Source organism: Atractosteus spatula, chromosome 2 (genome assembly GCF_055471065.1).
Source record: "Atractosteus spatula isolate fAtrSpa1 chromosome 2, fAtrSpa1.hap1, whole genome shotgun sequence".
Classification (NCBI taxonomy): Eukaryota; Metazoa; Chordata; class Actinopteri; order Semionotiformes; family Lepisosteidae; genus Atractosteus; species Atractosteus spatula.
The window spans coordinates 47,003,973-47,028,668 of NC_142707.1; the positions used below are offsets into that span (position 1 = coordinate 47,003,973).

Genomic DNA, 24,696 nt, shown 5'->3' on the forward strand with positions numbered 1-24,696 from the left:
AGAAAATGTTGAAGTTCATAGAAACAATTTGCTTATTTAGAACAAAATGCTTCCACTCTTATTGTGCGGCACCTCATCACACATCTTCACAACGACCCCACATATATGCCAGTGTTCATCAGAAGAAAACAGAAAAATCTTAAACTCGTCAGGTTAAACCAAGTTTAAATCCAACTGAGAAGGCTTTTCACATACTGCAGAACAAAATCAGGTTAAAACACCCAAGAATAGGGAAATATTCAAAGTTGTATCTAAGCATCTGAAAAGATTACACAGAGTTTGGTGAGCTCAGTGGGTCACAGATGTCAAACAGTGAGATACAGTAAGCTGCCAATTTAACGTTTATGCTGCAATTTCTTTTATCTGAATGTGTCCCAATATGGTCACTGGAAATCACTGATATTAACACAAAGCACTCTTTCCAATATGATCAAATGCATGAATGGAACTGGTCACAAAATAAAACTTAAATCATATTGTAATTATCATTCACATTATTTTTAAGATCACAAATACAAAATTGCTTGGCAGTAAAGCAAAAATGACAGTTTTGGCTTTGCTGGGTTAAAACCTTTGGAGGGAACAGTACTGCTATGCTGGAACAAACAGGCTCTGTATTTAACAGAGCATTAGGCCATGAAGTTGGAAAACAAGTCTGTTTTGGGTTGATTACTTTCTATTCGTATAATTGTAAATATCTCATTACATTTTTTAAGTATTCAATTCCATGCATGTGCAAAGCTTTTGAAAGCTTTGGAGTATAATTCAGAGAAATTAAATGTGATGAAGAAAAAATAGAAAATGAACGATACTATTGACTGATGCCCATTATCTACTGCAGATTATATAAAACTACAAAGTATAGCCACCTTCTGTGTTTGTTTCCAAGCAAAAAGTACCCTGTGGCTCCAAGGGCCAGAAATAATTGATTGGCGAGAATCTGACGACCCTGGAATAGATAAAATTTCCCTTTAACAGAACTAAATACATCAAGATCCTACTGTGATATTATTAGAGTAGAACTCTGTTAGGGGTGTCAGGCTCTGTTGTAGGTCTGAGACAAAGACACATGTAATGAATAGTTTCATATAAATTAGTCCTCTATTATTTTGAAACCTTTGTTGCTCTCAGTGATTTGCCATTTTAGATTTATCTCGAAGATGTAAAGGGTTCTCCAGTCTTAATTAGTTAATAATACTAAAAGTGATACGTATCTGGAGTCTAATTCTTCTAATATTTGCAAAATCATCTCTCCCTAATGATGATAATACCATGATAGTAAATTGCAGAACTGTGTAATTATACTTTAATTGTATCGTGAAAAATGCATTAATCACAAAATATAAGTACTGTGGAAGGAATTATAATAATTCAGTAAAACAAATTTAAGCTAGCTAAATAGGTCATTGCGACTTAAACGCAACAGGAGACCTTTGGGAATCTATCAGTTAACGGCTATTTATGTGCAAATGAGTGCCCTCCAACCCAAAAATCTGGGCCAGTAAAAGGGTATTAAAAAGTTAACGAGAAGCTGTGTTACAGAGCTGAGACAAAAAATTAAAGGACCCAGTGCAAATGGATGGATTAATTCCAGTGCCTGCATTATTTCAAAGGTATTATGAGAAAAGAAAAATGTACAAAATCAATTTTGCAAGCATGAGCTTTAGTTCCTCTGAGTTTTAGTGAATGTTACCCTCCCTTCCCATTTAACCATTCCCTGTATGCTCTATTTTTGGATTTGTCCGTGTTAATTGCTTTCAGAGCTGCACTGTGCAGCTTGCTCTTCATAATTATACAAAGGCATCAAGGAATGCCTACATTCTAATGTCAGACATCAGAGCAACACACTGAATAAGATCCTTCTGTTAAGATATTTCATGAGATGCCATTCCAAACTATCATAACAACCTCAGCCTTAGTGGTGAGAAAAAAATAAAATTAGAAGCAGGAAACTCTTTCTGAAGGCTTTTATTTTAAAAAGGTGTGAATAAGACAACAGAACAATGTTTTGTCTTAAACAAATTACAGTCTTTAAATTGATTTATCAAGAATTGTGCTTTACCAGCAGTGAAAATAGTTTTAATTACAGAATACCTATTTGTTTACTGCTTTAGAATATCTACTTGCATTTTTGTCAAATTAAACTGTGTTAATTAAAAAGTACTGAGAAACTGAGTTCTTTTCACAATGGGAAAATTGCAGTTCATGTCATATGTAAGGCAACATATCCCAAAATTATTTAGGCTAAGCCCAATAAAAATAACTGATCATTTCACAATGTATTAGTATCCCTTTAAAGGGCAAAAAGAAAGAACAAAAAACATAAAACAAAATAAAATCTAAATAAAGTGATTTTCTATTGAAATGCATTTAAATAAATATTGATATTTCTTCTGTGATAAAACAAATGCCTGGTACTATTTTGTTTGATTTTTAGAAATTTGTGTCTAACGATGCAAATTACTATACATACTACTGTATATTAGATCACAGCAACAGTAAAATTTTGATTTAGTCGCAAAGTACTAAAGCAGAATTAATTTTGAACCGTTTAACAGCAGTTTTTTGTAAAAATTGCTTACAGAACAGGGATTACATTTTTATTATGGTTACATTTTTATAAACAGCCTATAGCTAGCAATTACCTATACAACTGACCATGAACAGTCAACAATTCTGAGAAATAGATTTTAGTTCTAATTAATTATTATTTTTTTTGGCTGGCACTTGTATCCAAAGAGGCTTACATCAGTACCCATTTATTCAGCTGGGAATTTTACTGAAACAATCTGAGAAAGTACCTTGCTCAAAGATATAACAGCACTGCTCCACCTGGGATTTGAACTCACTACCTTCCAGTTAAGACTCCACGGCTCTCGGTACCCATCCACACTGCTACCACGACATCACACTGCATATTTCGCATTGCTTATGCCAATGCTGAAGCTAAGGTAGCAATACTGAGAAGATCAATGCGACTTACTTTATTGTACAGGTCTATGATAACCCTATAAGAGTGAATTGCAGCAAATTCGAAAGGTACTTTTTCAGACCTCTCACTCTTCTAGTGCGTATACAGTACCCACTGCAACTTCAAATTAAACTACAGTTATTACAGTAACAGTAAACTGTAACAGCTAATAGTTATTACAGTAACAGGAATAGTGGCATTCCCCAAACGCAATTAAATCCTCATATAATTGAACCTACAGTACATACCAAAATTGTAACTCTAAACTGTATTTCAGGTCTTGATTTTATGTAATTCAAGCATAACATTTTTTTTTTCTTGAGCTGTGACAAAACCATTTGCTTCTGTTCTGGTAATCTGTTTGGGAAAAGAGGTTTTGTTTGTGTGCTCAATGGTTTGTATAAGGTAGTAAAAGCAGCTCCTGGGCTTCTCTCCCTGGCTCCCATGTCACAATCGACTCCTGCTTCTGCATGGACACCTCTCTGGCAAGCTGCTGTTTACATGCACTACAGTCACGCTCGCCTTGCTGTAAATCATACACTGCTTCTGGAAACTGCCATTTACACAAACATTTCAGTTTTCCATTCAGAAAAAAAACCCATAGAATTGCTTATTTGAATCCTGAAGTATTTTCCCTCTGCATCAATTATTTCTGCCATTTTAGGATGACTTCACAAGCAACCGTAAATAAGTCACCTGATCTATAAAACCCCAATGCTTTTCTGTCACAAGAGGCTTCGGATAATCCGAAAAAATCTTTAGTGATTAGCGATGAGCGAATTTCCGTCCCATTTCTTTTTCTGAAGAAATTTTAAAGACTCACTACTCGGTTCCATCTTTTTCTTTAAATCTGAAATTTGAGAAGCAGTCTTACCCCACAGAACATAAAATCAAAACTGGAGGCAAGCTTAAGGCAAAAGCATTCATGCAAAGAAAAAACTACCCCACCCGCGAATCCCTCACTTGTATAAATTCCATTCAACCCTCAGTCCTTCTTATGTATTTGTTCAGCTCTAAGCAATCAATGGTTTCATTCACGCTGGAAACTAAATTGGCTATTACAGCTGTGCCATTGAGCTGTTACTCTGGTCTCAGTCTTACCCCAAGGCCTTAATTAACCCTGATTAGCGATTAACTGGAGCCGTTGGCAGGAAAAGGAGGGAAGCAAGTGTTGACAGGGTCTGAATGTGGCGATGTACAGATGCGGGGACAAAAATGCACGTGTGTGTGTCTGTCACAAAACGGAAGGCTGGGGTTCAAGGAACAGAACCGCCACTTCTCCCTGTTAGCTGAACAGTGTGGAGACGGTCAGTTCGTGATCATCAAAATTAAAAAAAAAATACACATAACATACAGTACTGTACATAAGACTGAACTTATTCAAGACTTTGCTATATTTTCTTTCTCTGGAAAATCTGGAAACTGGAAATTCAATGGAAAATTGCCATTATTAACAGTAATGTAAAAAAAACCCAGCTTTTTTGTTTGGAAAATTGACTTCCAAATGATGACTGGTATCAGAGGATATTTTAAAAGAAAGGTTTAAGAAGTACGATGAACCTAACAAATTCAGAACAGAAAAGTAAGTATATGCAAGGTACACACAGATTATTTATAAACTGTAGTGATAATTTAATGATAATAAAACACTAAGTCAGCCTAGTTGTAAGACTAACTTACCATTAATACCACACTAATACCAACATTTTTTGTGGACATTTAAGAGGCCCTAGATCACCTATTAATGGATTTGCTTTTCCCATTTTTCTTAGTAAATTAATTCAAACAAACGTATTATTCAAGAAAGCTTCCCACAGATTAGATATACAGAATGAGGTGTAATTATTATTTGAGAACAACTAGAATTTTCAGCATCCCAAAGTACATTTCCAAGGAGGTCGATCTGAAAATGTGTACGTTTATGCAGGGGTTGGACTAAGGAGAGATATCCTAGGTGCGCAGCAATATCAGCTTTACTACAGTAGTACATAAAGGAGGATGGAGGAAACCAAAACCTTTGTCAGCAACACGTCACACCCAGAACTTGATAGAGAAAAGCAAATTCTCACAAATGAAAAAAACAAAAGCTTCTGGCAAACTAAAAATTACTATTGTGAAGTGAGTTTGTAATTTGAAAGTGGTGGGTATGTTGTCTAATTCTTACTTTTAAGATTTTTAAGAATGATTCATTCTTAAAATTCTATTAATAAACAGCCATAGCCGTTTTAAGACGTAGCGAAAAACGTACCTAAAACTTCAGAAAGATTTCATACTTGAGATTTAATATTGAAATAAAACACACTGCTATATTGCAGCACTGTACATTTTGTTAATAAATCAAATACTAAGGTCTTCATTCCATAAAAGAACAGGATAAGACTGATGCATTACCTGTCCAGGAATAATCTACTTAAAAACAAGAAAAACATCTAAAACCCTCATCTCGTACATTAATTTAGTTTATTAATTAATGAAAACATTGATGATTGATTATAATCATACAGAGGAGGTCAATCCGCTCTGCTCCTGCACTGTGAGAGGATAAAGAAACGTGATTTTCCAAAACGCAAGACCTGCAGTGTTCTCTGCCTGAGCTGAGGCGCGCTGGAAGTGCTCATTGAGGAGACTTTCCGCGCAAGCAGCAGGCGGCAGCAGCATCTGCTCTGCCAAACTCGAGCTGCCAAGTGCTCAGCCGCAATCTTTATTCTTTAGTCATAATACAGCCAGATGACAATGTTCTCTAATCCAGCCCGAGCTGATAAGTACCATCACCCTGTCACTTCCTACATTTCAAATTCTAATACAGCCGGCATCAAAGGATTTTTACATTTAGATTCCTTTTGCTGGCGGCGTCGGTAGCCTCTCATTCACCTGCGCTGTGCTAATGCAGCTCTTGCACACCGGGGTTACTCCCCGCCTGAATAGCAGGTCGTCCCAGCTCACTGCACTCATCTGCGGCCTGTGCGGGAGGCAATTTAGATCCAATCAGCCCTTATTTAGCTCAAGAGTAATGAGCAGCACGGTGACACAGGCTTAAGCCTGACCCCAAGGACACAACTCATCAAGCAGTAAAAATGTGACAAAAATCATTCATCTTCTACCCGCTAGCAAGAAATAATACTCATGCTCCCCTATATATTTTTTAGATATATATTACGTATACATTTTATACACACATACTAAATTATGAGGCACCCTCTAAAACATATGTTGGGTAAGAATTTGCAATAGAAACCATTGGTTTTTAAAGTTAAAACTGAACTAGAATGTTTTGTAGGACCCTGCAAGACACTTCCATAAAATACAGTACAGAGGTGGTCTTACAAATGGACTTTTATTTACTTAGTTTAAAATTTTTCTTGGTTATCAAACATTTGTCTTAAAAAATGCTGCTTTCAGCATATTAGTTGTATCCAGTTGGACTATGTGTCAGACTAGATTTTGTTAAAGTGAGCAAATGTCTAACTGTAACAATCTTATGTAAATATGTATATGAAGGTGTTGGAATGTACTTATATATTTATGGACTCCCATACCCAGTGCCTCCCTCATACCTCCACCAAGCAACATAAGGACTTACAGACTGGACAATGTGCCTTGCTTAAAAAAATCTTATGTCATACTGCAATCATAACATTAAATGACGGTAATATTTATCACAAATAATTAATTGAAATCCAAAAATACATGGGTCACATTTATTCACACTAAGTATCTCATTAAATAAAATCCAATAAAAACAAATCTATAATAACATTCTGCTCAACGGAAGCTCAATATTAGCTTCTGAAACTATGCAGCTGTAGAGTGCATTAGAGCTGGGCAGCTCCACTCTTTTTAGCAAGTCATACGATTTCACAAAGTAGACTAAATCATTCAGAAGATTCTGTCATTTATTTGATTAGCCGTTCCACCCAACATGCAACAGCACCACTGAACTGAAGAAACGAGTCTGATTTGAACGACAGCTCCGCCGAATCACTGATTCGGAGAAATAATCGAAACGAGGTGTTATTAATGAAGCTAAGCGGAAAGTATGATATAATGAATAATCAAGAGTCTTGGTACTTTTCCTCCTTCAAAATGGGGAAAAAAAACTAATTTAGGAAACAAGACAACATTTTGTTAAAATCCTGGAAAACGTTTTGTAGATATAGACTGATTAGCTGACAAAAACTTATTCTGCTTGTTTAGTACAAGTGTTGCTTGCGGGGTGTTTAGAAAAAGTGGCAAAACAAATGAAAAGGAAAAATACTGCTAAGGTAAACCCATTTTATATGGCTGGGTAAAAGAGCCCACCCACAACACGAGATCGTTTCGTGTATTTAGAAATAACACAATGCAAAATTATTAATGAAAACGAATGTAAAATAACAGAGCAGTAACATGACATGACTTCTTAAATTTGTTTATATCTAATAGTCAGCAATATGATATCAAGTTTTTGTATTTACAGCTGAAAAAGAAAGGCAACGTGACTCAACACTGCAAGAATCAGATGTCAACTTTGTGTCAAAAAGCTTGATCACAAGCAATTAAGCAAAAGGGGCTTTCACTTTACCCGTACTTCATACAACTCTTTGTAAATTCTTACAAAGAAATTGTAAATGTTCTTGTTATTTTTTTTCTCATGAATGTTTACATAAATAAACTTATCACATAGGATTCTTATAATTTTATTACATCTAACACTTTGAGCTTTTCTCTTCATTTAATAATTTTTATGTGTAAAAGTGTGCTGTAGTTGTATCACAGTTTACAATTGCTTGTTTTCTTGTACACTAAAGATTGCATTCCGTTGAGACTTAAGTGCTTAAGGTGGCAGTATAGCATTCAGCTACTGTGTCTGAACTCACATATTTACTAGTCATGTTCATAGGACTTGCATCTGAACACTTAAAGAGCAATTGATCTAGCTGGCCTGGAAAGCAGCAACACAAAATGAACAAAAATAATGCCTGAGGGGAAATACTCCACAAAGAATAACAGGGAAGTGGAGATATGGGAGTGGAGAATACATGTGACATCATGTATGTTGTTTTGTTTAGTGTGAGCAGTTGAAAATGCAGTGATAAGTAATAAAATGAATCTTGCAACTTTAAAAAAATTATTCAGCTAAGCTACCTTGAACTGAATTTTACCATTTGGATGTTTTCCAGTTAAAATAAATCCTATTTTTCTATTCATTATTGCTAGGCTTTACAAGCTTCATGTGCAGGATCACTGTTTATCTTGTAGATCCTGATCCTTTTATTTTTGCTTTCTGTTGGAAATGCTGTAAATGTAATGAGACAGCATGTATGTAATTTACAGTTAAGGACTCTGATTTTCAGATTAACCTGATCTGACACAATTACCCCCCTTAATTGTTCCCACTGGAAAATATTGAAAAATAATTATTTATTTTTCATAGTTTATTTTTTTATATTTCAACATTTAAGACCTTTCTCTCTCTTTCCTGTTCAGTTGTCTAAATACAGTAGCTCTGTTTAACCTGATAAAAAAGTACAGAATGAAGATGTTTTATTTTTTTAGCTAAATATGTTATCCACAACTATGTTTCAAAACAAAAGCGGACTGGAATGAAGTGACTCCAAAGGATTTCTCACATTTAAAGCATTCAATTCATAAAGACCTTTCCAAAGTTAGGAAAAAAATTGGTTGTACTTTGTGCAAACCAAATGCCCTAAACTCAATAATGTATTTGCACATACAGTATATATTTTTATTAATGGTTTTTTCCAGATTCTGTCAAAAATGCTGATTTGCCACAGGTGATTCCATGATCCCACAGTTCAGAATCCTTCTGCATTCTGAAAGTGTGAAATCACTGCATAGTTATACTTTCTTCACTAACACATTTTTTGCCTGCCCATTGAAATAATAAAAACTAACTCGCATTAATACAGGAAACTCTACACAGTGGAGAATGATGAAGTGTAGACAGGGTCCTGCAACCTAGAGACCTTTAAGCCACAACTGTTTTTTAACAAGTCAAGGCTCAGTGCCTACAGGCAGAGAGGCACGTCCCTTGCCAACAGCAATGCCTGCCTGCCAGCACCTGTGAGGCTCGGGCTACCCACAGCAGTGCTCAATCAACTTGCGCCACCACTTGGGGAATCCCAGTCACAGTCAGCTAGTGACATGACCCAGACGCAAACCCGTGATCTCGACCTGCACTCCAGGAGGTGACTTGACTGGTTGAGTCACTAGGGCAGCCCCAGAAAACACATTAGTTCTAAGGATCACCATCAGATCTGACTCACGCACTAAAGCTGTAGGACAGATTCCTTCTATTCAAGTCCAATCACACTGCGAAGAACACAACATTCCACAACTGGGGAAACAAACACCCCTATCTGCCACCTATCTCACAGCAGCATTGTAAAAAACTGACATTTCGAAAGATGGACTTTATATTAGTTAAAATTACTTGGATTACTAGATTTTAGCATTTAATAAAAATACTTAAGGTGCCAGAAAAATTGTACACAAAATAAATCATTTGATTTGATGTTGATGTTACATGTCAGACAACAGTTAACAGTCTAATTATTTCATTCTAATTTCTGTATGCAGGCCAAACATTGCTTACATACAAAAATATAAGAATTGTAATGAGTTAAAAAGCCTTTTGCATTAAACATTACTTATGAATGAAAACAAACTAAAGCATTGGAAATCTTATTAAAATATTCATACTGAAGTGAATTTATCCTACGGTTCACTGCTGTACATAACAGCACCTTTGAAAGTTACTCAATACTCCCCAACCACTACTCTCAGTTGCTCAGGCTGAATAAAAAAAAAAGTTATCAGCAATAGCCTATCTGACACGCGTATCTAGTGTCTTTAAATACAGAAACATTAGAATGTAACAAATACCCGTGTCCTGCAAGTGAACTTTCTTTAGCATCATAACAAAAGGGTTAAATCTGTCCGCAATAGCAGCTGACAGACACTGGATAGTGTTCTGCATTTGGGTTCAATCACCTGACCGGGACAAGGACTTTCCCACAACGACCATTGGGCCTCAGTCTCTCAGGGACAACCACTGCAGGCACAAATGAGTAATTCAATAAGATGCTCTGTTGTCACTTGTTTAGTGATATGAGGCCCCTTGGCTAGATGTTGTAATACCTTCAAATGAATGAAGTACGAAGTCAAAGACAGAAAGGTTTATTTTTAAAGTAATAAATACCTGTGTGACAATAACTGAATGTTTTTTTCCCCATTTTGTCCCATTAATAATCCTCATCACTCTAAGGAGATGCAGGATGAGCTGTCTGTAATAGCAAGTTACAGTGGCAGTATTTTAGCCTATATTTAGCCAATATTTAATTGGTCAGATTGCAGATTTTTAAAGGAATCATTACTTGGCTTTAGAAGAGAGGTAGAAGAAGAGGCCACGAAGAGGTAGAATATGGTCATTGACTAAATGCAGTCGAATAAAAATAATAATTGCTTATACTTATATAGCACTTTTCTGGACACTCTACTCAAAACGCTTAAATGTAATATGTTATTACAGTATGTTGCAGTCAGTAAACCAAGCAGTGGGATATAAGGGGTGTAAGTTTTCATTAATTGGACATGAAAAGCATATTAAGGACTTTTTTCTGAATTGTAAACCTGCTGACCACTGCTGACTGTCAACATTTGCTTTAAGGGTAACTATTTTCTCAACAAATACACAGATAATAGAAATAGGACTAATTTTTCTGTTTACTAATATCCTGCTATATATTGATGATTATATTATCAGTTCATTTGCAAATACATCACCACTGTACTTATAGTAAGATTCGGTTTCCGCTGCCCAGTGTGTCACTGATGATCACGTCATAATCAGGTACAGACCACAAACTCATGGAACTTTACATCATATAATAATACTCTTGCCCAGCACTCTGCACATTTTTCAAGAACGCATCCCCAGCTTATACTATATATATATATTTAGAATAGTATGATTTTTAACTATTTTCTAAATACAAATCTCAATTAAAACTGCACAGGGAAATTTCTGAAATATGAATGATAATGCAATAGTCTCCAGCAGATGCAAAAAGATCCCCAAAATTTATTACAAAACTGAAAAGCATCTTGGCAACAGAAATCTAATCATTTATTATAATGTAGGCCTTGGAAAGTAGTCTTCCATCAGTGGATGATTAAGGTGAAGTCTGTTAATTGCCTAACATTTCACCTTTTTTATTTGAAGTACGGTTGTTACTGATTTACCTTGTAGACTTCCATATTTATAAAAAAAAGTCAAGAATGACCAAAGGGGAACTGTATTTTGTTAAAACAAAGTCAATGCTTACCTGAGCTGTGCCAATATCGTCTGTAGGAAACAAAGCGTGGTTTGCAGTTCAGACTCCCTGCAGGCTGGTAACAACATACTGAAGCCCTCGTTCAGCAGCTTCTCCTCGGACAGGTGCAGGTAGGAGCTGGTCTCGAAAACCTCCTGGACCCCCTCTATGTACGCGGAGAGAAGGGTCCACAGGCTCAGCTTGCGTGTGTGGTCTGTGGTCTTCAGGTAGAACTCTTTAGCCACCTGCTTGAAGGCCAGGGAGAGCTGCTCTGCCAAGACACCCACATCTAATCCTTTCTCCTCGTATAGCAGAATGAAGGCGAATTGCCCACGCCAGATCAGGGCTCTCTGAGCCAACGAGATGCTGGCGGGGCTCAGGAGGGCCAGCAGATCGGACACTCGGCTCACAACATCCTCCATCTCTGCTGTGGCAGCGAGCACCAGGAAGAGGCTCAGAAAGTTCATGAGCCCAGCCTCACTCAGCTCTTGCATCTTCCGCTGGTGAAATTTGGAGTATATCCTTGAGGAGAAAAATGGAAAAGATTAAAAACGGTGTCTGACTGCTGAAAAGAATTTACATTCGCCGAGGCAGTAAAAAAAAGTTGTTGCTTGGTTCAATGTACTATTATATGGACACCATCTCCAAGGTGAGGGCTGGTGATTTCTTCAAATCACACACTCAATTCCTTTGGCATTTGTCACCGTTAATTCTATCCAATTACTGTAAAACTCCATTTACTGAATAACAAGAGAATTTCATTAGATGTGGGATTTGTTAAGCATGAAAATGAATGGAACCAAAGATGGTTATTTTTTAAATAAATCCTTATCTGTGGCACATTTGCTTTCAAACAGCAAACAGATCTCTTTTGGAGAAAACATTACATTTTTTGTGTATGTAAAGCTAAAACATCATCAAACTTGTAAAAGGGGCATTTTTAAAACTATTTCTTGTTAAATATTCACTCAGTTAAAAAAGAGTATTGAAGAAATATCAAACTTTGACAGATGATCTTGTACAGTGAGTCGCTACTGGTGGGCAATGAGCAATTTACTAAATTATTACACACAATAACACCTCCTGTATATTATTTTGCCTTCTGGCACTTTCTGCTGACTAACTAAATTCCAGATACTGTACTGGATTTCCACTATGCAGTCCCAAAGTAAAGGTGCATATATCACAAATATTTGATAACCACAATATGAAAAACACATGACAGTAATATGAACTATTGGGAGCAAAGAGCTCCTTACATTGAAAGAAGAAATAGTAAAGGTCAAAAGAAGAGTACAAATGATTGAACATTAAAGTTTAATCATATTATTAAGGCTTTTAGTACAGACACTTTACGCAATGGGTTTTCACAGAGAACAGGAAGCGAAGTATGTGTATCAGAAATTGCTGCAGCACTTACAATACGGCCTTAGCCTTTACTTCTTAACTGGTAAATGGAAAACAAGTTTAAGGAACTTGCTCAGGGCTTCTCTCACCAATCATTGAACTCTCTCGTACATGGTTTTCATGTTGAATATCAGACTTCCCAACCACAGGAAACCCTTGCTCATACACAGTTCACCCTGCATAAACTTGAAAACATGGCTTTTCCACTGGCTCATGACCATGTGTTATCATCTGGCATTTCTTCCTTACAGTATCACCCTCACACAACCATGCATCTGTCCAGCCAGCTAAGCGTTCAGATGCATATTTTCCAATTCATGTGCACGTGATTTCAGTGCTCTCTTAAGCATATTCTTTTGTCATTTTCTTTTCCTATCATTAAAAAATCATACCATAAAAAATAATTTCATTTGATTACTTTTACATTAATTATTCTTGATGTTGAAGTATATATATATTTTAATTTTTAACAGCCTATGTGTTATCCACTGACAAGAATAACACTGACTGACGGAATCTAAGCCCGTATTTCACGGATACTCAACAATTTACCAACTATGGTTTTCAGGGAGATCTGTACATAAAATGTCAGTGGCAGAGGGAGTATATGAATTAGGAAGCACATTATAACAAAGCATACCTATAGAGATTAAATGAAAACATTTAAATATTTGAACCTACTAATTAGCAGCATTTTATAAAGAATTTGAAAAGTCCCCCAACAAGACAATGATCATAATTATCTTGTAGTAACATCCTATACACACATTAAAGTCTTCAACCTCACTTTTTATAGATCATTGCATTTAAAAATTATTCAAGAACAGCTTCCTATTGTGATGAAAACGTATTTGCATCTATTTTAACAGAGCTGTGATTTTCGGGAGTAATGTCACATACCCTTAGTTCAATTATCTAGGTTTAATTTGCTCTAATCACACAAAAAGAAACAGATTTCAACTTTAATCTGAACAGATCGGAGTAGTTGATTTTTATCAAGCAGCACAAAACCAAGTTTATTTCATTACATTTTTTGTAATATGTTGAACTGATGCCGCCTAACTGTCCTGTTCACGACAAATTAAAACATTGTCAATTGTTAGTTTCTGTATTATACTAAATAAACAATGTTAATTAATTTGCATAGAAAACCATGGCCATGGAGTTGAAACCTAAAGAGGAATGATGTAGAACAGATGCTTCGTATTCCCATTAAACAGAGGAGATAACTAGGACAAAGGCCATACACAATTCTTCTAAGTATTAGTATTCTGGATCCCTCACCGTATGTAGTGCTGAGCTGTAGCAATGTAAGCCTCTACTAAGTATGCAAAAGCCTTGTAAGTAAATGCAGCCAACTAAAATCTACACGGGAGGTAAAGTTTTGGAAGAAACACTAGAGCAAGCTTCACTACACAGCTCTGCCAAAACCGCTTGTATCCCCTAAAGTGGAAAGACCATCCTTTGCTTAGGTGAATTAGCCGTCAAGCTTGTTAGTTAATTAGCCTTTATGCCTGTTCAGTATATGTCCTTGCTCCAAATTGAAGAAAAACTACACAGATCTGGGGTAATTCATTATCTTGTATTATTCATTCCAGACTTTGGAAGCAGGCTCAACTGGCAGCATTTAGAGTCCTTTGGAATCCAAAGCTGCTGTTCAGAAAGCACATAGTGCACATTGAGCCAGACTGTGTAATGGATTTTTTGTAACATGGATCACATGCAGCTCTCCAGTGACTGAGCTCAGGCCCATTCAGATGTCCTGCTTAGTCCTCCCAAAGTGATGGCGTTTAGACCACTGTGACATTCCCATTAAGCATATTTCAATACTCAAGTCAGGTATAGTCACCGAAAGAGATCAAAGATTAAAATTAAAATGCAAGAAGTGTAATGAGTAGAACAAGGAAGGTCACATTTTGAGAAGGTGACAGAACCTTTTGAGCTTCCTAAATGCATCATACAGCGATGCACAATCTTACTATTTGAGAAATAATCACATTTTTAATTAGAATGTGCTGTGATGTTTATCTATTATTTAATTGGTTACAAATAAGAGGAGGTCATGCAGCCCATCCAGCTCATTTGGGCTTTGTTTTTTTTTAAATTTTAAAACAGTCAAGATGTCATCTCCAATAGCATGACTGGGTAACTAGTTTCAAACTTCTCTGTACAAAAACTGCCTCCTGTTGTCAGTTTTAAAAGCACTTCCCTGTACTTTCCTCAAGTGGTTCATGTTTCACTGGTAATTCTGAATAAGTCCATCCATCCACTTTCTAACTGCTTACTCCTGATGAGGATCACTGCAGTATCAGGCTGAGAAGGGCAGACCAGACTTCCCTTTCCCCAGCAACTGTCTCCAGCTCTTCCTGGGGTATTCCCAGGGCAGCCGAGAGATATAATCCCTCCAGTGCGTCCTGGATCTGCCCCTGGGTCTCTTCCCAGTGAGCCCAGTAACCCTCCAGTGGGGTGCTCCCATTCTTACCAGATACCCTAAGGACCTCAACTGGCTCCCCTTGATCCAGAGGAGCAGCTCCAAGATCCTGCCAGATTGCCAAGCTCCTGGCCCTGTCACGGAGAGTAAGTCCAGCAGCCCTACAAATAAAGATTTCTGCCGCTTCTACCCGCAATATCATTCTTTTTGTCCCTACACAAAGACCTACCCCAAGACCATAGGTCAGGTTGGAACCACAGATCAACCAGAAAATCCAGATCTTCGTCTGAAAACTCAGCTCCTGCTTCACTACCAATCCCAAAATCCCCTCTACTTCCACTAGTGAACAAGACTTCTATCTGAAGAAATCCAATAGGTGGATTCTGACAATGCTCAAGAAGATTCTGAATGCTGTATGTGAATCAGGTTCCATTCAGTCTTCTCTATTCAAGAGTTAAAGGATTAAACTGTCAGAATAGGACACTGTCTTCAGCCTAGGAATACATACGGTTGCTCTTCTATTAAATATCTTCTTTACACTGTAGTGATTGATTTGTATGGTAAATTTGGTTAGTAATATATTTGTTACATTTTGTACTGACTTTCTAAATTCAACACTTCATCCTTTATATAAATTCCACTTTATCAATATATCCTGACATAGTCCTCCTTTATATAGGTTCTTCACCGTGTCCAAATTGCATCGATAAACTCCTAAATCTTAGAAGTTATTTTCTAAGTAGTCTCTTCAGGCTCAGTGTTCCCCACTATATACTTATACTTTGTTACCTTCACCCAACACACTGAACTGACATACTGTACATTAAATGCATAATATCATCTATATCTTAAGTATCTTCTACAGTGTTTGACAATCCTTCTATTTTAGCAAACTCATCACAAATTACATTACATAATAATTAAGAACATGATATAATATCAGCAAGAAAACCGGTCCTAATACAGATACCTGAGGTACTCTACTAATTACATCACACCAATCTGAACATTCACCCCTTATCTGTTCCCTCAGTTCCCTGTCAAATAACCAGCTACTCTAATCACATGTATTACCTTAAATACATGTCAAATGCAATAATCATTTAAGAGGATCTTTATCAAAAGCCTTCTGAAAACCTTCACACAGTAAAACCTCTATTCACGAGGGTCCTGTACTTTGAGGATTCCACAAAAGGTGAATTTCCAAATAAGGAACTTAATACCTTATGGGCAAACTTGGGTATGGCTTTTCCGCTTGTAAAACAAGCATTGCAACGAAAATGAGCTTAAAATTAGATCAACATTGTGATATTGTAGCTCACCCTGTATTAGAGTTTATTACAGCACAATAATAACAGACAAGAAAATAAAATTAGTGTACTCATTCCCTTCCCACTCACCCAACTCACTCCTGTTCATGCAATTTGTCTACTTCTTTTTCTTCTAATTTATTTTCTTATCCTTTTTCTGTGGGACAACTAAGAACTGAGACCGTGATAACAAAGGGGACCATGGAGGTTTTATTTTTTATTTAACATTTCTTTTATTTCACCACACAACACACAGGCATTAAACTAATAATAGGTCTACAAGGCAAATTTAATGCTCTTCTGATGGAAACTATAACTAAAGCATAACCCATTATGCACTTCAGGTGGGTAGCTGTGTCAGCATGCGTAAGCTGCAAAGTAGTGCCCCCCCCAAATCTGAACCAGCAACCTTACAATTAAGAGTTCCAAGCCCTAACCACCAAAACACATTGCTGACAACGTACAGTAAATGTGTAAAACAATAATCCACTTTATTCAATATTTTATTACTTATTAAAAATACAATGCCTTTGTAATATAGTCTCTATGAATGTCTCGCATAATAAAGTAATACCAGATGTGCAAGTCTGTACATACACACACCAATACACTGTTAGTGGCTTTGCTTAAATCTTACATTCACATTTTGCCATGCTTTATGTTATGCTTCTATTAGACTTCTCTAATGAACACATTTTATAAAAGATCTACAAATATTTATCATCTTGATTAAATATCCACTCATATCCACTCATTCCTGTGTTGTCCGCATACCACGTCACTCAAACATTACATCTCATTACCATAAATAGTCATACAATCCCCCCCCCAAAAAAAATCACCAGAAACTTTAGTTTCAGATGGCATATGTATTATAATGCTATTTCATTATAATAAAAAGTATGACAGAACATCGAAAGGTTAATTTCACATTGAAAATGTTTCATTGTATCATGCTTCAGGAGCTCATAATGTTTTATTTATTTTATTTGTTTGCTTTTCAGTGTGGAATTAACCTCTACTTGTTTCTTTGACGCCTTAATGCCTAACCTAACACAACCTTTCTCTAGGCCTATCTTTCACTGCAGTTTATTTTACCAGGCAAGTCAAGTGAGATCATATTCTCCTTTAAAAGCACAAGATCCATTTATACTGCAGGACATTTACTGGAACAATCTCACTGAAGCACCTGTTCAGCCCCCACCCAGGACACATCAATGAGCAGAACCGGTTGCCAAATAACATCTGACTTTCCAAACTCTAATTTCTTACAGAGTCTGAGACTAAAATGTAATTATTTTACGTGCGCCTTTATAGTGCAACCTCCTAAAGCCCATCATGCACAATTCTTATGCATATGTGTCACTATTCTGCAATCAGTGGTGGCTGTCAGAAACCTGTACTTATTCATGACAAAAATCAGGAATATTTTATACATTAATACAGCAATGTTACTAGCCTTAGTTATAAAGGCCTTCTCTGTTTTATGTGAGGAGTTGTAATGTTAAATTAGTTAAATTAGTGCCAAAATTAAAGAAAACAGAGATGGTTACTTTAGAACAAAAATGAGGTCTCTACACAGTCTTTGCTCATTTATGACAGTGTGCTCAGCTAATTTCAAGCATTATAAAACTCATGATATAACTATTTCAAGAAAAAAGGAATCCTCTGCTTCAGAAATACTGCAATGAACATTATTTTGACCGTGATTTCCTGGGATTAATCAAATGGTATATAAACATTGAACAAGGTTTGTGCTTCATCCTGAAATGGCACTAATAAATTTAGGGAAAAAAAGTTGTCTAGTACCTCCCTTTGATCTGCTTCCAGGGATGAGTCCCCATGGTGCCTTTCCTCATCTGGAGCGCCAGGATGCAAAGGAAGATGTGGAAGCTGGTGGAGGTCCTGTAGAGCTCGGGACTCTGTTCCTCACAGCAGCAGCTCTTTACGAGCTCCAGCATGGAGAAGGGGGTCTTGCTCACACTCGCAAGACCCTTCAGACCCAGCCACGGGATGGTGAACACATTATTCTGGTGGAAGAAAGACTTCTAATTATCAACTTGAGGAGCAGGTAACAAATTCTATTCACATTGGACAAAATGACTATTAGTTGTAGCACTCTTATTTTTGTTACTCCTAGTCCAGATGAAACTTTTTTAATTGTGCTGAGAAACCACATACTTCATTCCAGTTATTTTGATCATTTCTGATTCAGACAACTACAAATTCTGCAAGATGACTGATTCACATTAAAAGTTAAGTCCAATTTCTGTTCGGAAGAAAACAAACAAAAGGTGAAAAGGAATGTAAAATACATTGTAAAAATGTTTATACAACTGCTGTAAATAAACTTCATGGCAAACTGCTCAGGGTACCGAATGCTACATTTTTACCATGGACATCACATCTCTGTACACCGTCATTCCCCATAATGACGGCCTTACAGCACTCAAGCACATGCTGGACAAACGCACAGTGCTTGATCCACCCACCCACACCCTGGTACGCCTTGCAGAATTGGTCCTCACACTGAACGCATTCTCTTTCAATAATCTTTTTTACCAACAGGTCAGTGGAGTTGCCATGGGCACCAGAATGGGACCCAGCTATGCCAACATTTTTGTCGGCTGGGTAGAAGAACGCTTCTTCGCTTCCTACACTGGCTATGTCCCTGACCTCTACAAACGATATATTGATGACTGCGTCGGTGCCGCCACATGCTCCAACGATCAGCTTGAGTTCTTCCTGCACCATTTCACCAACTTCCACCCGTCCCTCAAATATACGATTAACATATCTTCCACTACTCTTCCGTTTCTAGACATCCACTTGTCTATCAACTACCCCCGACTGTCCACTTCAGTTTATTACAAACCCACGGATTCACACAGCTACCTCCTGTACAGCTCATTTCACCCCAACCACACTAAAAACTCTCTTCCTTTTTCACAGTTCCTTAGGTTACGACGATTATGCAGCGACGACATCGACTTCGAGAACCAAGCCCTCGAAATGAACTCATTTTTCATCAACAGAGGATACCCCAGCAGTGTGATTGACAGGGCCCTTGCCCGAGCCAAAAACACCCCCCGGACCATCAACCCGATCAGGAACTCCCGCCGTAACAACCGCATTCCTCTGGTGCTTCCTTACCACCCTAACACACTTCCTATCCCCAGGACCATTAACCACAACTTTTCCATCCTACAGGATGATCCCTTCATTGGGGCCCTCTTTTCTGATCGCCCTATCATCTCATATCGCCGACCACCTAATCTGCGTAACCTCCTTGTTCACAGCTCCCTTGACCGCCCTCAACAACCATCCACACCAGGCACTTTCCCTTGCAACAGAGCTCGCTGTATCACCTGCAAATACACAGCCACCACCACACTCATTCAAGGCCCCTCAGGACAATTCCGGATCACCCAGACAGCATCTTGTACCTCCAGCAACCTTATTTACTGTATCTCTTGCAGTAAATGCCCAGCCATCTACACTGGAGAAACAGGAAGGAGACTCGGAGACCGTTTCAGAGAACACGTCAGGGCTGTAAAGATTAAAGATCTCTCCAAGCCCATTGTTTCTCATTTCACCTCTGACGGCCACGACCACTCTAATCTCTCCGTCTGTGTTCTCAAAGACGGTTTTCCAAACTCATACATCAGAAAGACCACCGAAACTAAAATTATTCTGCAGCTAGGATCACACCTTCTCCCTTCCCTTAACGACAGACTACTGTTCTTTTAAATTTTCTCCATTCATTGGAAGTTTCATTTCACACCTCTCTGCACCCATTCTGACTTCACACCTCTTGATTGGCCTCTCTTTCTGTCCCCTGCTCCCGCCTCTCACTCCTCCTCCCTCCCAACCTTTGTTCTCCCGCTACTTTACCTTTGCCTACTGCCCTGTCTCTCTCACACCTGAAGAAGGCTCCACGGCCGAAACGTTGTGTTCTCTTTCTTCTTTTTTTCAGCATGGAATAAACCTATTACTTGTTCCTTTGCAGCCTACGCATGCTGACGCAGCTACCCACCTGAACTAAACTGCTTTTTCTGCACTTAATGTTTGAGAGACACTCAGAGATCATGATAATCCTAAACTCTGATGCAGGGAACTGTGAACTATAACCTCTGAAGAATACAAATATCCACCTACACACTTTCAGAGATTTGTTTTCAGAAGAGGAATAAAATCTTAATGAATATAGACAGTAAATAGACTGACCATCAAAGGAAACGTACTGCAGTAAGATCTCTTATTAGAACGAAAATAAATTATTTTTCCTTTGTCTTTTTGGATTGTATAGTAAGTGCATTGACATTTAGTTGAATGAACATGACTTAGGTAATTCATTATGCTTACTGACAGTTGTCATTAACAGGGCTGATCAATAAATGCACTTTGCACAGCACAGAGTAGTACAGCATGTATGTAAACTACCTGAAGCAATACAAGCTGATCACCTGTGTTGCATGTTTTGCACCAGGGTGCAAACCCACCTTTTAAATATTTTAATAAAGCGAAGCACAAAACTCTTACTTTAACTCAAGATGAAATCTAACATTAGAGGGAGAGCAGATGCTTTATTCAGAACCGAAGGCCTGTCCTGCACTCACTACGTCATAGGCCATCAGTTGCAAGCTAAACATTATCGGAAAAAAAAGTGAGCCGGTGGAAAAATGGCCAGCACAAGCAGAGATGGGGACAAATTTGCGCAGGCCAGTTCGGAAGCTATTTCATCGCAGCAACACAGCTCCCTGCCGCCACCACTACACACAAGAACCCCCCACCCTGGGCCACGCCCACCCCTTGAGACGGCCCTGCTCCCGGCTCATCCCAGAAATGCTCAATGAGGCTCAAATCTGACAATTAGGTGATCCGTGGGATAACCATTATCTCATCTCACAAGAAAGCCGCCGTTATACAAGCCACATGAGGGTGAGTGCTTGAATAATACCCACAGGTAATGCAGCAGGTGATATCCCAGGACTTCAACAACATTGTGCCATGCAGTCAGGTTGACACCAATGACTAAGTGTAGTTCTTTAGGGATTAAACACTCCTGCCTGGACCATCACACTCAGGCATCCACATCAACTGGTGTGTTGTATACAATTAGCATTTCAGTCTGCATGCCAGTGGAACATTCATCGGGGTGGTCTACAGAAAATCTTGATTCATCTTTAAGGACGATTTTGCTCCACTGTTGGCTAGTCCACCTGAGGTGTTGTTAACCTCCCCAAACCATTTTGTTGCATCGATATCTGGGTCCCTGGGCAGTCGTCTGAACTGCAAAAAATGACTGGCTGCTTTCTCACAGTTCATTAGCTGATGTAAAGGTTGAGATGAGACCAAACATTTCTGCTGCAGCAGCTATTAAATGACTGCACATAATAAATGTTGATCTTTATGAAGTGGTGTGAGTGGTGGTGTCCCAGATTGTAGTCTTTCATCGACAGTCTGTGTTTGACTGTCACGTATGACCAGTTTAAAACTGCTGAAGTGAACATACCACATAGTGAGTGAATATGTGCTGACTTAGTCCAGTCTCCAACATACTGATGGTGTTGTTTACTTGAAAGGAATTGTATATTATTTATTTCTGCTATTTTCTTTTTTTGGTTTTAACAAGCTTGACATTGAAATGTTTTTAGTACTTCATCTTCTGTGCCCGGAAAACAAATCTTACCTATGAGGTTATTTAGTGATTACGCAGTGAATGAAAAACATTTAATCAGCATCCAAAATTCACATACTTCCTTTATTTAATAATATGCATCAAGTGCAAAGTTTCTTTTGATGTTCAGTATACAAATAGATTTTCCCACTTGTGTCATCATGGTTTCCAAATGAGGAATACAAACCTGTGTTGTGCATTTCCCTCCATTTGATCTTTTTTTAATTTTCATACTGTGTATTCGTGACATGACTTACCAGACTCTTACTGTAATATTCCCAGAGAATTGTAATAGTTGTAACATTGGAATCCCATAATTGGCACAATCTTAAACAGCAATGCACATACATTCGTAGCTGTTCCTCTAAAATATTAACCTGCAACAAAAAGGGTAAAAAAAATAAAGAACTTCTAAATATAAGAAACGCCATGCTTTGCTTTGTTAAATTTCTTAGGCTAAACGTTAGTTCACTTTCCTAGGCTAAATGTTAATTCATCTTTGACAGCGGTGTTGGCACTGTGTAGCCTCTGTTGACCTCGTTAGAATTTAGAAGATGACCAAATCTCAGCTGAACAGTACTGGACTGAGAGACAGACCTCAAAGAAAAACCGGTTTGCCGCTGTAAGTTTTGTTGGTGAAACAGTAAGTGACATTGTTCTCTCTTGGCCAGAATTAAACCGGTACCCTAGTGGTGAGACCAGGCACAGTGTTGCAGGAGCTGCTATCTTCTGGAAAAGGAATTAAACCAAAGCCCTGAGTACTTGGTCAATGAAGAGTCCATGGCACCTTTTGAATAAGTTGGGGTGTTTTGGCTAAATCATACTTTGCGGTTGAACAACTGTGCCTTACTTTCAAACTTAAATTGGCAAAGTAATTTCTCACTTCACCTAATGCTGGTATTTAATTGCTGATGCATGTCACCTAGATGGGTGCAGCACTTCAAGAGGGATAAAATGGGTCTCCTCCTATATTCTAAGCACTTTGGGATGAAAGGCACTATATAAATTCTTTGTACTTTTATTAAATCAACAGATTTTTAGCTAGCATGTGTAATTAAATGGTAAAACTATTCTAGGACTCACCTGGAAGTAAGTTAGGAAGTATATACTGTACTGGCACTTAACCAACTGTCAACCTCCGTATAAAGGCTAGCTAGGTATTTGTTAACTTTTGTCACTAATAACGTACATACCATGCACTTCATTAGTAAACCCATGCTAGTCAAGCTACTAGCATCCAGCATGTTTCATGCAAGTCATCTATTAGCATTCCAAACGCATGGAGCTAGAAAACAAAAATCTTGAAAACTCAGTAATCCTGATGTTCATCTAGTCTCCAAAAATGCTAGTTTTTGAGCAGATAACAAATCCATCATGCTGCATCAGCGTTAGTCCGTGATTAAGAGAACACGGCTACAGACAGTATCTTTACATGGGATTCGCACAAGATTCACACTAGAAGACAAAAACGCTTTGCTTGTAAGAGATCAGAACCTACATTCAAACTGTTGAGACAAAGAATAGAAAACGTGAGTATACCTGAGTATCACAGGAGCATTTCAGCAGTTCTTCAACAAAACTCCAGTTGTCTTCTAGTTTCTGCTAACATACGAAGAGACTGGAATGTTAAATATACCCTTGTCACTGTTACAATACACTTATGTTCTATATAGCTAAACTGGTTAGACAATAACATAATCTAATTGAGCAACCAATATATTAAAGAAGTAAACTAATATGACAAAGCAGAGTCAAGTATTAAATGAGCTGTAAAAAAATAGCATTGTCCTTTGTAAATCACATGATAAATGATAGTTTTCTATAACATTTTCCCAGAATGTTCGACTTGGTTTAACTGGATAACCAGTTTTCCAGATGACAAAGCTTCCAAAAAGAAAAATCTAACCTGAATGACATGGTATGATAAAATATTTGAGCTGATATCTTTTATGAACTTTACAGAGAAATACAGCAGTTCATTTTCTTCCCTTAGCCTGCACAAATTTTCAGTAATTATGTCGGGAACAATATAAAGCATTTTAAATAAACTACCAATTGAAGCTTCATTTTTGTTTATGTCATTTTTGATTAAATTACTCATGAAATTAAGAAGAAATCCTTACTATACCTTTCTCTCAATGGCCCCGTTTTGACTATACTGGGAGAGTTCTGCCAAATGTGTTACAAGCCACCAGCTGAATCCCAGCGGATCCTTGCAGTGTGAAGGAAAATATTCCTTCAGTGCATCAGGGCTTGTTCCATTCAGAAGGATTCTCAATAACTTGTTTATATAGGCCCAGAAGGACTAGTGAACAAACAAGAAACAAAAATATCAGAATAGAAATGGGTATTGCTCAATACATTTACAAAAACAATGCATCCATAATTGTACTGTTTCTTATGTATACAATGTTTCAATAACAAATCACAGTAAAACGACTGCAAGTGGCATACTTAGGGCATTTAAGATATCCGAAGAACAACTGATTTGGCAGTCTTCAAAAAGCTGCTTGTAATTTGCACATCATCTCAACAAGTAACATTTTCATAGAAATAAAATACTGTAGAACAAACACTAAAAA

At 37.6% G+C, this 24,696-nt stretch overlaps 1 protein-coding gene across 1 annotated transcript in view; it reads right to left on the reverse strand.

The window, feature by feature from the left end:
- Positions 1–24,696, reverse strand: part of mms22l (MMS22-like, DNA repair protein) — a 68,662-nt gene that overhangs the window by 27,276 nt on the left and 16,690 nt on the right. Inside the window, exons 10-14 of the mRNA XM_088940372.1 lie at positions 24,243–24,419; positions 23,654–23,713; positions 22,372–22,491; positions 18,244–18,464; positions 11,299–11,808 (exon numbers count right to left, since the gene is read on the reverse strand). Coding sequence (XP_088796498.1) covers positions 11,299–11,808; positions 18,244–18,464; positions 22,372–22,491; positions 23,654–23,713; positions 24,243–24,419 — 1,088 coding nt within the window. The remainder of the gene's footprint in view (positions 1–11,298; positions 11,809–18,243; positions 18,465–22,371; positions 22,492–23,653; positions 23,714–24,242; positions 24,420–24,696) is intronic.